Source organism: Empidonax traillii, unplaced genomic scaffold (genome assembly GCF_003031625.1).
Source record: "Empidonax traillii isolate 1590-97213 ecotype Southwest subspecies unplaced genomic scaffold, ASM303162v1 scaffold114:size1751661, whole genome shotgun sequence".
Taxonomy (NCBI): domain Eukaryota; kingdom Metazoa; phylum Chordata; class Aves; order Passeriformes; family Tyrannidae; genus Empidonax; species Empidonax traillii.
The window spans coordinates 411,939-427,772 of NW_020955307.1; the positions used below are offsets into that span (position 1 = coordinate 411,939).

At 38.0% G+C, this 15,834-nt stretch overlaps 1 protein-coding gene across 1 annotated transcript in view; it reads right to left on the bottom strand.

Annotated features, from left to right (window-relative positions):
- COL24A1 (collagen type XXIV alpha 1 chain) overlaps positions 1 to 15,834 on the bottom strand; it is a 128,432-nt gene that overhangs the window by 97,190 nt on the left and 15,408 nt on the right. The window contains exons 4-7 of the mRNA XM_027882935.1: positions 10,138 to 10,191; positions 6,756 to 6,809; positions 3,504 to 3,557; positions 1,694 to 1,747 (exon numbers count right to left, since the gene is read on the bottom strand). Of these exons, the coding sequence (XP_027738736.1) occupies positions 1,694 to 1,747; positions 3,504 to 3,557; positions 6,756 to 6,809; positions 10,138 to 10,191 (216 nt within the window). The remainder of the gene's footprint in view (positions 1 to 1,693; positions 1,748 to 3,503; positions 3,558 to 6,755; positions 6,810 to 10,137; positions 10,192 to 15,834) is intronic.

The following is a 15,834-nucleotide window of genomic DNA, read 5'->3' on the forward strand; positions in this document are numbered from 1 at the left end:
CCTGTCTCTATGCTTAAATAATCAACTAAAGAAGCTGCTGCTAGAAGAGAACTCTTGGTAGTTTCTTATTTTTGTAGTAGGAAAAAAGGAAAGCAAATTCTGCAACACACAAACACTCAAAGTAAACTTTATCACAGGTTAGTTTCAAAGCGGGTCAGTTTAGCTGATTAACACTTGCATGGACAGTCTCGAAGGCTCACAAGAAACTGTGAGATGAAGGACTGATGAGTGGTGTGCATGTTTCTACACAACAGCAGCTTATTTCTGTCAGAGCAAAACTCCTCTGAACTCATACTTTAGAGCACTATGCCCGTATTCTTATTCAGAGTTAACATGGCCTTAATTCATTCTAACTCACTTAATGCTGGTTGGGAATGAAGCTAAACCATGCTAAAATGAATATAATTCCAAAGAGACAGTTTTCACACAGGGGTTTCTTTCCCTGTGACTTAGCTAATCCTCTTAAAATTCTTAGATTTTTATTAGCTTGAGTTTGTATTCTTGAGCGTATCCATATAAATTAGATGCAGTTTACTCCGAGCTAAGATGGAAATAAATAAGAATAATAAAAGTTCACATGCACTACTTTGAAAAATTAATTACCTTCCAATTTCTAATGAAGATTAATTCTCTGACTTTAAAGCTCAGTGTGGAAGAGAACGGTTTGAAGCTTCCAATTACAGCAATACAGACTTCAAGCACATTTCAAAAACATAGCAAGTTGTAAGAATACTTTGGTCTGCGTGAGAGAAAAAATATTTACTGCCAACTAAAACGTAGCAAGTTGAAATGTCTGACTTCTACCATATGCAGCACAGTGGGACCCAGACTGAGTGAAGTGTGTATATGGCAGACAGTCTGTACACATAACAGCAAGGACTATTCAAGCCATGTCTTTCCGTCTTACTGTTACCCATTGTATTTTACTAGAATTTCTATGCACTCTTATTAAAATATATTAAAATATATCTAGCACAATATTGGCAATTATTCTAGAGTCAAGAAAATTCTGTAATTTGTAAAAATCAGTAGGTGAAGTTTTATGACTAATGCTACAACCATCAGCTACTGAGAGATATTATCTTTGAAAGTATCAGCTAAAAAGTTTGCTGGGCATGGAGCAAGTCTAGCCAACAAATGGACTCACATGAGCCTTTGCAATGCTTGCTTATCAGCTCCATGGTGTATCAGTCTCCAAAACAGCCTCCAGTTTTGAAAAAATCCTTCAGCATCAAATGGGTTTGTTTTTTTTTCATAGCTCCATTCTATCTTATTTGCTGATGTTTATTCCACAACTAAGATTTCGCCTAGCAACTCTTAGCCCAAATATCCTAAGGAATGGAAATACCACTATTCTCTCACAGAACCGAAGCTTCCTTCTGCTCAAGGAAAATTGCACTCTGTAGAAGAAACAGTGGGAGACACTCGGTAGCATAATGCTGATACTGCCATGGGTACTGCTTTGCAATTTATTTACCTGATATGCCTATTGAAGAACACCAGCAAAAGCAGCTGTGATTAACATCCTGTTATGACGATCTCAATTTAGTTACAGGGGAATGTTGTGCACAGTAGACAGTCACAATACCAACAGCAAGCCTAAAGCCCTTCTATTGCCTCTTAACCATCAGACATCCATCTGATGGTCACTTGGGCAAGGGTAAGTTACAAGAAAATGGAAACAGAATCTTACCTTCTGGCCTTTGATCCCGGGTGGACCTGGAAAGCCTATGGGGCCTGGATCACCCTGTACGACAAAAACATCCAGAAACAATATGCTTCACTGGAACATGGCACAGGCCTATAAACATGTAGGACTTAATATCTTCTCTGCATTCTTGGACATTTACTATGAAGAGGCAGCTGCTGTTGTTTGATTAGACATAGATTTTTAGTGGATTTTTTATAGGAAGAAAACTGAAAAGCCAACAGTTCCTAAATTGTGATCACCAAGTACAATGTGTCTGCTCCTGCAACATGGCCAAATCGTGGCTAAAACAGTCTTAGTTCATAACCTCACAACATTTACTTTTAACCAACATAAATGGGAGTGAAGAAGCTATACAATTCTTGAGGTAATCCTTTCCTCTAATTAATATATATATTTAACTATTACTCTTTATTGTTTGTATTACTGCTATGCCAACAATCCTCAGCTAAGAACTAGGACACCATCATGGTATGCAGTGCACGCAACACAGCACAAATCTAATCTATGTAAAAGGCAACTTGAAAGATACATAAAAGCAAAACTGTTATGGTGGAATACATCTATTCTCATCAGGTAATTTAAACTTCACAACTACATGATGGCAGATGGGAATAAGAATTAGAGCATTTAAAATGTTAGGGAAATGGAAAAAGATGCAAATTTTTATGGTTGTTGCAGATAAGGAAGTAAGAAAGGTTGTTTCAGCTCTTTTTTCCTCGCTCAGGAGCGAAGAGATTAATTCCTTCAGGATTAATGCCCAAATTCATATTCAGTGAGTCAAGAAATGGATCCTGGAAGTGAGTTAGAATCCAAATAAATTTAACTCCATTAATTAGGGCAAGAAATTTAAACTGGGGGGGCGGGGGAAATTATGAATGCAAAATAGCATGAACTATAAAAATGCAGACCGATACCATATTTTTGGATTATAGATGCATTCCAAGTGTATTTAGGTGTAGTCATACAAATATATGAGTGAGCTTTAGACTGTTCTGTGACTGCTTGGGTTCATGCCAAAGAATATAGCTTGAGTTTCAAGGAGACATGTACACCCAACAACACTATGATTAGATTGCCAAAAGCAAAAGCTGGTTAGATTAAAATAATGTTACTATTTCCACAAAAGCTGCACTTCCATTTCCCATTAGTGCAGATGCATTTCTGAATTTCTTCTCAGCAGCCCTTTAATGCTGACGATATATACTTGTGAATTTTAGGGTTTGACAGCATATATTGATAAAAATTAAGTTATTTTATGTACACATCAGCACTAAACAGCAGTTACTTGCTAATGCTTTTTTCATTACAGACAGTGGTCCTGGATTGTTACAGTGCTTTCTACTTAGCACAAATATTCCATAATTGACCTAGTAGAAAATGCTGTTAATAAAATATAGCATAAATACAAGATATTCTAAAAGATGTAGCAGAGCCTAACACATTAGAATGCAAACATCCAACTGTATTTTAGTGTTATCACATTAACTCTAAAGTTCCATGTATACTCAGTACATTTGCAGTCAAAAAATGAAATAATCATAAGCTTTCAAGCTCACAATTTCTATGAAGAATAGAATATTTGAATACTTATACTCAAGTATTTTGGGCAGAGAAAGCAACCACTTTTTTGACTAAAGTGGCTTAGCCGGCACTAGCAGGAAAAAGCTCTGAAGTGAAAGGACAAATATTAATATCAGCACTGTGCTGTCATAATTTGTCTCAATAATAAACAAGTCTTCACAAAAGAATGGGACACAGACAAAACCTTTTTCTATAATTACGAAAATAATACCTTTTCTCCCCGTTTCGCCCGTCCTGGAGAGAATCCTGGGTCTCCCTTAGGACCCTGTCACAGAGAAATTAAGCTCATTAATACCATCAGGGAAGAGAGTTTTTAGTAATATATGTGCAAACAAGTATTCCCAACTGTTAAAGCAAGAGGAAGAAGAATGTTCATATCAAATATACTTGTTAGTACAGATATTTTTCTCATAGCTTTTTCAGTAAAGAGCAAAAAAGAATGCAATAGTGTAAGTAAGTTCACATTGAAATGAGATTGACATTTTCCAAATTTCATGTCACAAACTTTTGAAAAGCAGATTTATTGGCAATTCCAAGAAGGATTACAGCAGACATCCCAACCAAATTGCTCTGCCCACGTCTCCATCACTTCAGAACACCAGCTGTTCCTCAAAGAACGTGCAGGATTAACAGGCTGTATTACTGCATGGACCACAACCTTGTCGAGGTTTCCTCAGGCCCAGCCTTCCCATGCAGCACAGACATTGCATTGGGAAGGACAGAGCTGGGAATGCAGACAAGGCCTCTTTTCCATCAGGAATTTGTGCCTAGCAGCTGAGACGGATGATCGTTCTTGGCTGGGCATTACTGTCTGCATCCAAGACTGGGTGGCAGATGGGAGATGGACACTGCCACACCGGTCTCTCCTGTTTTGACTCCCTGATGCTGGAGTGCACTGTCACACAAAGTGTCAAAGTGTCGGTCACTGCAGCCCAGCATGCCACAGGGGCCTGCCACGGGCCAATAACCAGGACTGGATGGGCTCTGCCACCACAAACACACACCCTCAGGGTCACAGTCACTGCCCTTAAAACAGAAATCACCAGCAAATGACACCTGAGACAGCCCCAGGCGAACAGCTCCACGCTGACCAAGAAGTCTCATCGGGAGCTCCCTAAGCCAGAAGCCAAAACCACATTCATGTGCCACAAACCGAAAATACCTTGGCTGAGGAAGAAATCAGGAATTCCTTGGTCTAATTCATACCCCAAAACTGCACTGAAAAGGCATGGGAACATTTTGTTGATTTATTCATATCAGGTTACAACTGTCTCTTGACTCCAAGGCTTGTAGCGTTACTCACAAGAGATCCAGAGATGATCAAGTTCTCTCCTCACTCAAAAAGGTTTTATGTAGCCAAGGAACTGAATGTTACTATTAAAGTTATCCCACAGCAGTGCTAGATTAAAAATGAGAGGTGCCCTCCAGTGAAACAGAGTTACATCAGGAAAACTGGCTGTTTGGATATTGCTGGAACAACCCTACTCTCACGTGCAGCACTGGCAGCACAGGAGCAGCCGTGTGAGGCTTCCTGACAGTGAGACTTTTCCCATCAGCAACATACAGGGAAGAGCTCCAGGGCCTGCTCTCCCCTCCTCCCTTCTGTGGCCCAGATCTGTATATGTGAGGCTGCTTGAGAAACTATGCTTCTTGAATAATAAATAAAGACTGAAAGTGTGGTAAAATGTTGTATTAAATCAATGTGTCAGGTCACAGAGAATACCAATCAGCCACTGCTATGCATGGCTTTCAGTTGCAGATTAACAATTCATCACCACAAGTCAAGATGTGAGGATAAAATAAAAGCACTTCATTATTTAATCTATGTAACATTACAGTGTGATTAAAACAGTGACAGAATCCATAAAATAGATTTTTTTAACTAATCTATTTTTTCAGAAAGCCAAGAAAAAAGCCAAACCTCATGGACACTTTTAAATTACTTTAAAAACATCCCTCGACTGCTTATCAGAAATTAAATGCTGAGGGCATCGAGTGTTGACTGGAACTGCTGGCCCTCACTCAGCCTGGATATTATTGCTGTAAGGGTACCAGTCAATGCTGTTCATATTTCAAAAGTAAGTGCATAAAGGAACCTTCAGCATCTTAAAGACAGAATAAAATTCTGTGTTCATTTTCTGCCAGAAAATTGTTACAACTCATCTGTGATGTTTTAAGATCAAACAAAAGTTTGTTTCAGTTCACATACTCAGTGTGGGTCAACTGGATCTTCAGAGTCAGAACTTCACGAGCACCTAGCTAAGTTTTATTTAAAGAAAACTGCTTCAAAACATACTTCTATTGAGAAGATAATTTATAGTCTAACAGAACTGAAAGAGATCATTAAGGACCTAGTAATATATATGTTTTTATAACTAAATAAAATGTATATAGGTACATATACACATGTACAATTCCTTCTATTCTTAAAGTCATGGAGAGAGCTACGGAACTGATCAGAATTATCATCCAGTGGAAGGGGGAAATACTTTATAAAACAAAGCCTAGGAGGAATCGGTTACAATTATTTTCATAGTAATATATTCTGTTGTACAGCCAGTATAAATATGGTAAAAATTAATTATGAATCTCTAAGTTTTATTGTTCCTATAGAACTACATAAGAATGAAAACACACATAAAATAGAGTAACTTGGGTTTACAGCATTTGACACTGAAAGCTTTATTAAAATTCTTTTTATGTCCTCAAGCAAATTTTAACACCTGTCACGACAGGTCAGATTCCTGCAATTAGGAATTGCACTAAACAAATCACGGTGCTGCTTTTTTCCTAACATATCTATCAAATGGTTCAAACTAAATATGAGTTGAAGGCATTTTGCAACTGCACAAATCTGTCAAATCTATTTAAAGGACCTATGTTACACAAGTTTGAAGGTGTTATTTGGGTTTCCAGTCCAGTATTTCGTCTTTTATTGTAAATATCACATCCATAAATCTTCAGAAAATTATTCTAGCATATTAACTGAGTAATAATGTCTGCAATAGCAGAATATTTCAAATAAAAGGTTGGACAAGGACAATAAAATAGCAATTCATGGAGAATGACAGTCTACATTTTTCTTTTTTTTTTTTTTTTTTTTTTAAGGCAAACCAAAGGCAATTAAGTGCTTATTCTCATTTAAATTTCAGTTTATCAAAGAGGCTGAGATGATTTACAGGAACTCTTTTGGGAAGTACAGACTACTTGTATGAATAGCAGTTTCCAAGTAAACTTTTGCATGCTCAGGTGTTTTTATTTCTACTGAATATTCTGCTTTTTTGTTTTGATGTGAAGTTTAATTTGATTGATTACTTTTAATTAAAATATGTTCATAGTAGCACTCTCCATCTGTAAACCAAAGAAAGCCAATTACTTCTATTATAGGAAACAGTTCTCAGCCTTCCAAAAAGCCATTAAAAAGTTCATGTATTTACATGGCAACATGGATAAATTAACTCACCTTGAGACCTGGCAATCCTGGCAAACCTGGGTTACCATGTGGTCCTGGAATACCCTGTTAAAAAAGCCCCAAACAAATTAAAAAGAACAAGGAGTGGGATTACTCAGTACTCCACTGAACACATCTGAAAAGTTTGCAGAGAATAATTTTACTGCATCTTTGCTACTTTTAGAAGCATTGGTTAGGATTTTCAAAGAATTCACAAGACATAAAACATACACATCTTCCTAAAAAATTAAAGTGAAGTTGAGTACTTCCTTTTCTTTTCAAAATCTCAGTTTCTATTGTCTTTGCAGGTAATTCATAACAGGTATTTGGCATACAGTCACTGCAATGTTGCTTTCCAACTACAACACTTGGAGGCATGGGATAAAAAAATCAGTAAAATCACTTTCTGAGGTACCCATCTATACACTGCAAAGAGAAGGAAGTGAATGAGTTCTCAGTGACTTAAAAGATGACTCAAAGCAACACATTCCACCTTCTTTAAACAAATCATAGATTGTCCCACAGCTAGTGTAGAAAATGGGCTTGTTACTAAAAGAATTCAACTTAAACCACTCCAGAAACAGAATAAGCTATCAAGACTATCAACACCTTCCAGTATAAGTGTCTGTTCCTGCAACACATTCAGTAATCCTCACTCCTTGAAAAACTGCACATCAGGGAAATAATTTGTTGCAATGGCTGTCAGCAGCTATTCATCTTCCAAACGCTGAAGGACCAAACTGGTGAAAACCTGTCACTAGTAAGTTGGCAACAAAGCTTACGTTGAATTCACTAAGGCCAAAATTCCACCCAAACAATTAATCCAAATACCAAATACAATAAGAACACTTTTCAACTTCCTTGTATATTCAGTGGTCTAACAACACATACTTAGTGTTTGTCTTTCCATTGCACAAGGCTGAATTTACCAGTTATACCTTGCAGTAACAATGAAAGCTGTATCTGTTAGTGCTCCCTTTCACTAATGACAGTGTTGACATAACTCCATAGAAATGCTAATCCCATGTGCTGTTTGAGAGATTAATTTGCACACTGGCAACTTTGGAGGCACTCTCAGGGATTTAGGAGAAAGGAAACAAATAGAAAGTGCCAACATAGCTGCAGTGCTGCAATGGCTCCTACTTTTGTTGCTTACAATGGTATTGTCTTGGGTCATAGTACCACAATACAGAAGTGCAAAAGCATTGTCATGGAATGAGAGGCATCAGAGGAGTTTCACATCACCATTAATTCTGAAATTGCTGAAATTTCATTATTGAAATAGAACAAGCCAAGACATCAGAAAAACTTAACTGTAAGGTATGGACTTCTTTACCATAAAATTACAGGGATCATAATCTTTTCAATTTTTAATGGAAATCTCTAACTATTAATCACACATTCCCAAAGTGTCCAAATCATGTCAATCTCCGTCAGGATCAGGTTTGGACACACACTTGAGAGACCCTGATGAAGGCTCAGGCAACGCACCTCTGCACTCTGATGTTTGTTTCTCTTTGACACCCCGAGTCACATTTTAGGATAGCTCAAATGGAAGTTCATGTGAAGGAAGACAGAAGTCACAGGGCAAGCTGGTAGATGAGGAAATTAACTTTGTGTCAATAAGGTTTTCACAGGCTCTTTGGCTCACAAAACTCCTGACATACCACGTATCTTCACTAGCTATACCTGCCTGAATTTATCAGTGTTATACAAACTAAAGAGCATTGACATTTCAAAATTATTTATTTTTTATCAAACATTTTTATAGACTTTCTTGGCCCATATAAATATATTTTAAACTCTGAACTACTGGTAAATATTTACTTCAGCCTTTCTCATATTTTCCAGGCACCCTACTGTAAGCTGTCTTTTCACATTGGCAAGCATGTCCTACACAATAATTAATCCAGAAAATTCATACAGTAGAGCATTATGCTTCTATGTACTCTATACCTATAAAAAAAGACCTGAAGGAAAAAAATCCCAAACAAGTAACAACTGAGCAAGAGTAATCTCACCAACAGGCATGGCTTTAAATATATGGACTGCCTCCCCTATAACAAAGACAACTGCCCAGTTCTGATGATCTACTTGGGTATGTGGGATCCTGCCTCTGATGCCAGATGTATCCTTAGCAGAGGCAGTATTCAACATAAAAAGCTGAGTTTAAGAACTGTCAGCTCTTATGTAGAAAGATAACTTGAAAAAAAGGATCCAAGAAGTCATGAAGAGAGGGATTTGAAGGAATGTTTTTCATTTTGTACTTTTAAATATGTCTCCTACTCCCTTGCCTCTCACTGCTCTAAAGCATCAGTTTGGTTTTCATCCTCTTTGACCAGTGCATTTTCCTACCCAGTCAGGCCAAGTCTAGAACATGCCGTGCTTTGCTGGCTTTCAACATGCTATTGAGCAGCAGCTTGTTTAAAAGTTCCTCAAAGGCTGAATCAAAACTCCTCCCACACATCTGCAGAGCCTGCATATAAACTACTCCCTTACCTCCACCTTCAGTTTGCATAGCTGAGGGTGCTCCAGTCACAACCATTTACATCCCCAAATACCGTGGACCAAAATCACCTACGCAATAAATCTTCACCTCTTCCTTCCAGTTGCCCTTCCCTGAAGCCCCCAAAATCAGCCATGAACCTCAGGGACTCCTCAGACGTATTTCTTTTGTACTCAGTTGTGCAAACAAAGTCACCCTCTTTTGCCTCATCAACTAGTCCATGCAGTGGCACAGGCTCCTCCCACACTCATGGCAGCTGGGGCACAGGTTTGTGCTCACTGTGGCAAAAGCCCGTGCTCTGTCCCCTGGCACAGGGCAAAGCTGCTGTCCCTGCTCTTGTTGGGGTGCACAGTCACACAACATAAATAACAATTGCTACTGTAGCTCAGTGCTTTGGCAAAGTGCTCTGATACCTATCAAGCTATGATCAAGTTGCCACGTGCAAGAGACTAAACCAGATTTTTAGGAGTATTTTTTTCCCCCGCCTCCGTCTTGCAGTGGTTAATTTTACAGCCACCGCCTGCTCCTCTGTGGCTATGGCCTGCATTGCTCACTCCCCCTCATTCCAAAAACGAATGTGACCTTAAATTGCAGCAGATGGGAGCAGCATGGAAAAACTAGAAGTACTGTGAACAGCAAAAGCTAGGTACAAATGTAACAATGCTCAGTGTATGCACTCATACATGGAATTAACTATGCTGCAGGCTCACAGCAGAAGAAAAGGTTTGCTTTGCTTTACTTTAACGTATGTGCTAAGTATTAAGAATCATTCACTTTCATAATCGCTAAGCACATGAATGAAGTAGAGAAAAACAAAATTATGCAAACTTCAGTTTGATTATTGTTGACCTGCCTAGAGGTGCAGAAGAACATAGTGTTTATACTCACCCGAGGACCTCTCTTTCCTGAAGGACCAGGTAAACCTGGAGGACCTGGGGGACCCTGGTGATAGAAAATCAAAGCAGTTGAGCCCAAAACCTGACACAAGGATGGTATCACAAGTCTGAATGAGACCAGTCCTCCTAACTGACAACCTTCTGCTTGTGCAGACCTTCTCACTTTGAAAACAAATTTCCAAACTACAAGCAAGTGTGTTTTAATGTGACTCCAAGTCAGATTTCTGTTTAGAAAGTATCTTATACCATAGAAATTAGAGCTAGAAATCTGGATAATAACTTTTACTTAAGTGTATTGGTATTAAGGGAAGAAAAGATCAGGTAAAACAAGCAAGTGCAGTGTATTTCTAAATAAAGAACAGAGAATAATTAAACCTTTTTAATAAGCATGCTGGCATGCCAAACACTTTAGAAAAGCTGGAGTAACTGTGAAAAAATAAGATACCACCTCAGAGAAAAGACAGACATGAAATAGAAGAAAATCAGTGTGGATAAATGACTGTTCAGTTTCCTGTTAAAAGCTTCTAATAAGAATAACTTGTAGTACATTTGCCCTTGTATATAATGAATATCATTCCCTTCAAGGATAACATAGATCTCTTTTTTTAAATGCTAGTATGTAGTCACATGTATCTTTTGCAAATGAATTAAGTTATTAGTCACCATATTGGACAGTGTACCACCCCCTGCATATCTAGTTATTTTGACCATAGAAACCTTTCCTCTTCTGTATGTGACTATTGTTCAGATTCAAAACCCCAAGATCTACTCCACTGTGCTCAAATACAAATGAGAGTTCCACACTAAAATCTGCACTACTCTATATTATATTTAATCTATCAAATTAGAACTCTACAGACGGATGAGCTACTCCTAAGGGTGAATTCAGCTCCCATCCAAATGCCTGCACAGCAAGCCCCAGCTCTGACAGAAATCGGGTACTTTCTGCAAGGAAAGGTGGGCATCAAGAAAGTCAGACCTCATGAAGAAGGTCAGTCAGGACAGGAGGAAGGGATTCAAGTTACTCTTTCACACAGACTTCTTTGTGCTCCTGTGTTCTGTATGTACAACAGCCTCTCAGCTGAGACGCTGGGCAAAGCACTGTCACACTGCCCATACCAAACAACAATGCTGAAAGCTGGCAGGGATACCAGGAAAATCAGAAAGGCAATTAGGGTGGATGAAATGGCCAGCTCAAAGGTTCTGCAAAAAACTAAACAGAGAAGAAAAAAAAAAAAAAGAGAGAGAGAAGGGAAAATGACAAACACCTTTTGGGGTTTTATTAGCAGTGAGTAAATAATTTCATTTAGACAAAAATTGCATTTTTAAAATATTCCAGTTTTGTGTAAGTGATGCTTCATTTTTCTTGGAAAGATAATGTCATTGGCAGAGCAGACCACGCTGATTACGGACTTTAGGCATTATCAAGCTAATTACATTCATTTGTCCAAAATACAGATCACATGTGGACAACTCTGAGAAATTTTTTTAAAAATCATTTTCTCTTGAATTAATCATAATTATCTTAGGAGTCTAATTGGGGTTGGGAATATTTGTATGTCCGTACACACTACATTAAATCAGGCTGAAATCCATACCTGCACTTCCCTCTCTGTGCAATTTAGAAGACACAAATCTGTATAACAGCCCTGGTCTTTAGATCAAACCATACCACGTCATACTTTTAGCCCAGGAGGTTTGCTATTCACCACAGTTGCGTAAATGCTCAGTGGCATCCTCGTATCCTTCTGAAGTAAAAAGACCCCGTGTTTAATAGCACAAGAAATGCAGCAGACAGACACATGGAAAACTCTTGACCTGGCCTTCTTGTCCAGGTTCAAAAATGCACTCAGAAAGGCACAGAGAGCTCCCACCCTGCCCTGCTGAAGCAGTATGCTTTGTAATATCTCCTCTCAAGTTGTAACTTAAAAGATGCATTTTGATTAGAATATTAACCTGGGACTACAAAAGAAAAATATTTGAAATAAGTAGGATAGTTGCAACTGTTTTGCAGTTTGCTGTAAAAAGGTCTTCTATATCCCTGTTTCAAATGCTTTCTACATTTCCTTAAAAATCCATTAGTAGCCAAACTCCACCATTGTTCTAATAGAAATCTCATTGATATTAAGATCCCTGATCTTTACTGCTGATTTATTGAATGAAGGCAGTGAAAACATTTTTCCCTATGTAGCATCTAGGTTTTTTTTTTAATAACACCTGCCTCCTTGTCAAAAGAAAACAAACAAACAAACAAAACCCAAATCCAACCCAATTTCACTTAGATTGCAATAAATCATAAGTAATTATCCCTTTTCATATAAAAAGAAAATCCCCAAAAGAAGAAAATCTAATCACAACCACACTCTGAAATATATTTTGAACTATTCAGACAGATATTAATAGTGTTTTCTCCAGGCATTCCAAAACCAAGTCAACAACTGCAGATGAAGTCTCTGGTTAACAATAGTAAGCAACTAGCCCCAGCAATCCAGTTGTTTGACTAAAGTGTTAACAAGGACCCTCCCAAACCAGAGTTTATCCTCCCTGCAGTTCAAGCAACATGTCTGCTGACAGCAGACTTTAGTAGAGCACACATAAGTCTTCCTGGAAATGCTTTTCCAACTAGCTATAAGAAGTTATTCCATTGTATGTATTTCTACAATCCGTGAAAGCAACTACAACTTCAAATCAGCATGGCTATTTTTATACTAGCTAGGAAGCTACTTAAGCCTCTTAGGCATCCATGTAAGCCACAGAAGTCAACATACGAGAGTGAGCCAATCTCTCTTAAACCAAGAAATAAGTAATTTGTTTGAATAGCTTTTCCTCCGACTACTAGAAGCAACAATTAAACAAACCTGAAGTAATTAGAATGTTAATGTGAGTTTTAGCTTCTGACATTTTAATCACCACCACCACAAAAAAAAAAAGTAACTTCGTATAATTATTACAGATGCAAATTTAAAATTAATCTATTTAATAAGATCAGTTTGCTCAAAACTGATCATATGAACCTTAAGAACGATACTACAACATTGTCTTTAGGGACTGCAAAAATGTCATTTAGCTATTGAACTGCAGAGCTCAAGTCCAAATAATCATTGCTTAATCATGAAATAATAAAAGTAGATGCTACTCTTCTAGAAATATTCACTACCTTTCAAATGGTCACTGTAATGAATGTAACGGTGAACTTTCATAGACATTTTCTAGGATACTTCTATGAATGCACATAATTTAAACTTGCCCTATTACCCAAAGGTAATACAAAACATTTAATGTACATGTAGTAAGGCCCTAAGATAGTAATAAATTCTGCATTAAGTAGTTAAAACTTCTGCACAGGCATATGTTGATCCTGTAGCCATTCAATATCTAAATGCTATTCACTGAAGTTTCTCCTGCGAAACAACTATGAAGTTTCTCTTTAAAAGGCACTTGACTACATCCCAACCATTCAAACTCACCTCATCTCAAACACTTCTTTTTTAAAAGACTAAATTAAAGAAAGGTTATGCTTGAACCATCAAATAGCTAAGACAGGCAAAGCAAAAAACCCATGAATCTTTCTACACATCACCAAAATACCTGCAGTACAGCAAGGAAGTAAACAGATGCGTCAGGCTTCAAACTATTCTAAAATCTACATCCTTTTTAAAGCTCCTCATCCAAAACCGAGGACACTTCTCCAAACTGCAATGTTATCATTCCCAAAACAGTAGAAAAAGTAGCCTGTCTGAAACTCGCCACGCCTAGTAATGAATCAAGCATCACAGCAGTATGATGCATTATTCTCCACTGCAGTGTGACATCAAACTATGATCCTCATGTGACTGTCAAGCCAATCACTCCCTCAGCCTCTGTTTGTACTTTTAATTTCTGTACTATCACACTAAGTTTCATCCCATCAGTTTAGGCCACCTGGAATTCTGATCCCATCACTCAGAATTCTTCTTTGTGCTCCTAACCTGCTCTTCCTAACCTTCACCTCCTTTAAGGACTTCATTGAGCAATAAGGACTCTACCAAACGCTAATGACCACCTATTATTTTTTCTTCTTGTTTTATTTGCATTTCGCTGGAAATGATAAAACCCTCACAATTCTCTTTTTAAATGCCCTAGAGCAGGCATTCACTTCAGTATGATCAACCTTCTTTCTTTACAGCCATGAAAGTCTTTCCATTTCTCTGTCAAGAATTCCTACAACAAAGCAATGTCATCCACATCAGAGAAATATATATATATGGCTTTGGATTATGGGTTAAAGTTTTTCAATATTGTTGTGCAGACGATAGGGAAACGGCATTAATTGTAAGGAAATGATATGAAATGTTTGAATGTTTAAGACTAACATTATCTTTCTGCTACTAAAAATTAACCAGCAAGAATCTAGTTTTTATCTGAATCAGCAAATACTGAGATTTCTCAGCCTAGGCAGGGAAATGTAAGGGTTACCTGCAGAGTTTAAAAGTGCAAAAGTGATTAAATAACCTGTGGTCAGGGAGAACCTCAGCAAGCAATTTTGTTCACTTGGGAAATAAGCTAGGAGTGAAAGTGTACCTGATGCTACCCTTACTGCTGTTCATTTAGGATCTCTGAACTGCCCTCTCAGTGTTCTCACTCTTATATCTCTTGGTTGCAAAATGACCATCTCATCCAGGACTCAACTCTGCTTAATGCAGGGCTTGCCATCTCCCATTCCTCTAGGCAATGTCTCCTGGCCAACTAGAGGGAATACCACCATTTGGTCTTCTACCATTCCTCCTCCTAGCTGTTTTCCACAAAGCTTTTCCAGTAGAGGAAACAAATTCCTAGCTCATTTCTCTTGGAAGGCCACATCCTGTGCAGGTAGGCCTGAAGATGCAATTACCTACCAGCAAGAAACCTAAATCAGCTCTTCAGCTCACATCGACCCCTCTGTTTACCAGTGTGGGACTGTGCATCATTTTACTGCAAACTGCTTTAGGACTGTGCAGTGAAAAATATCAGCTTGAAAATTAAACAGTTAAAATCACACATCACATTTATTTTGGTAATCTTTACACAGTGCAAACATCCTCTGCAACACAAAAAAGGAGTGGTTCTTCCAAAGAACAGAGCAGCATTTTCTTGAAAGTAGTGTTTCAGGACATCACACTGTTCCAACTTTACACTCCCTGTATATTTTCCTAGGGAAACTGCAACAGCTAGAATTTTAATCAAGGTCTTAAGAGTTTTGAAGATATAGGTGCCCCTTTTTCTACACTACCTGTAAATTAAAGCCTGAATTCTGGAATTCTGCTTTGCTGTGGTGGGTGAATTCCACAGCTGTGGGATCATGGAATACAAGGAGCCTAATTACAGAAGGCAAGAATCAGTTCTGGTAGACGATTAAAAGCTAAAATGAAGCTGAGTAGTTTAAGAACCACAAAAGCTAGTTCTTGCCTGTCAATTCCAATAGAACGAACATTACTTCTGTGTTCAAATTTTGAAAGAAGATCCAAACCAACCACAACATAGTTAAAGAAGTAAAAAGAGAGGGGTTTCATGCCTCATCAGAATTTTTTGCTGCAAGGAAAGTTTTCGAGTTCCTCAATGTTGCTTTTTTAGGTTCCTCATAAAGATTCTGTGAGTACTTACATATTAAGAGTGTTAGAGCCACACATATAAAAGCCGTGTTATCTCTGGTCTTCTCTACACGGCAGTACTA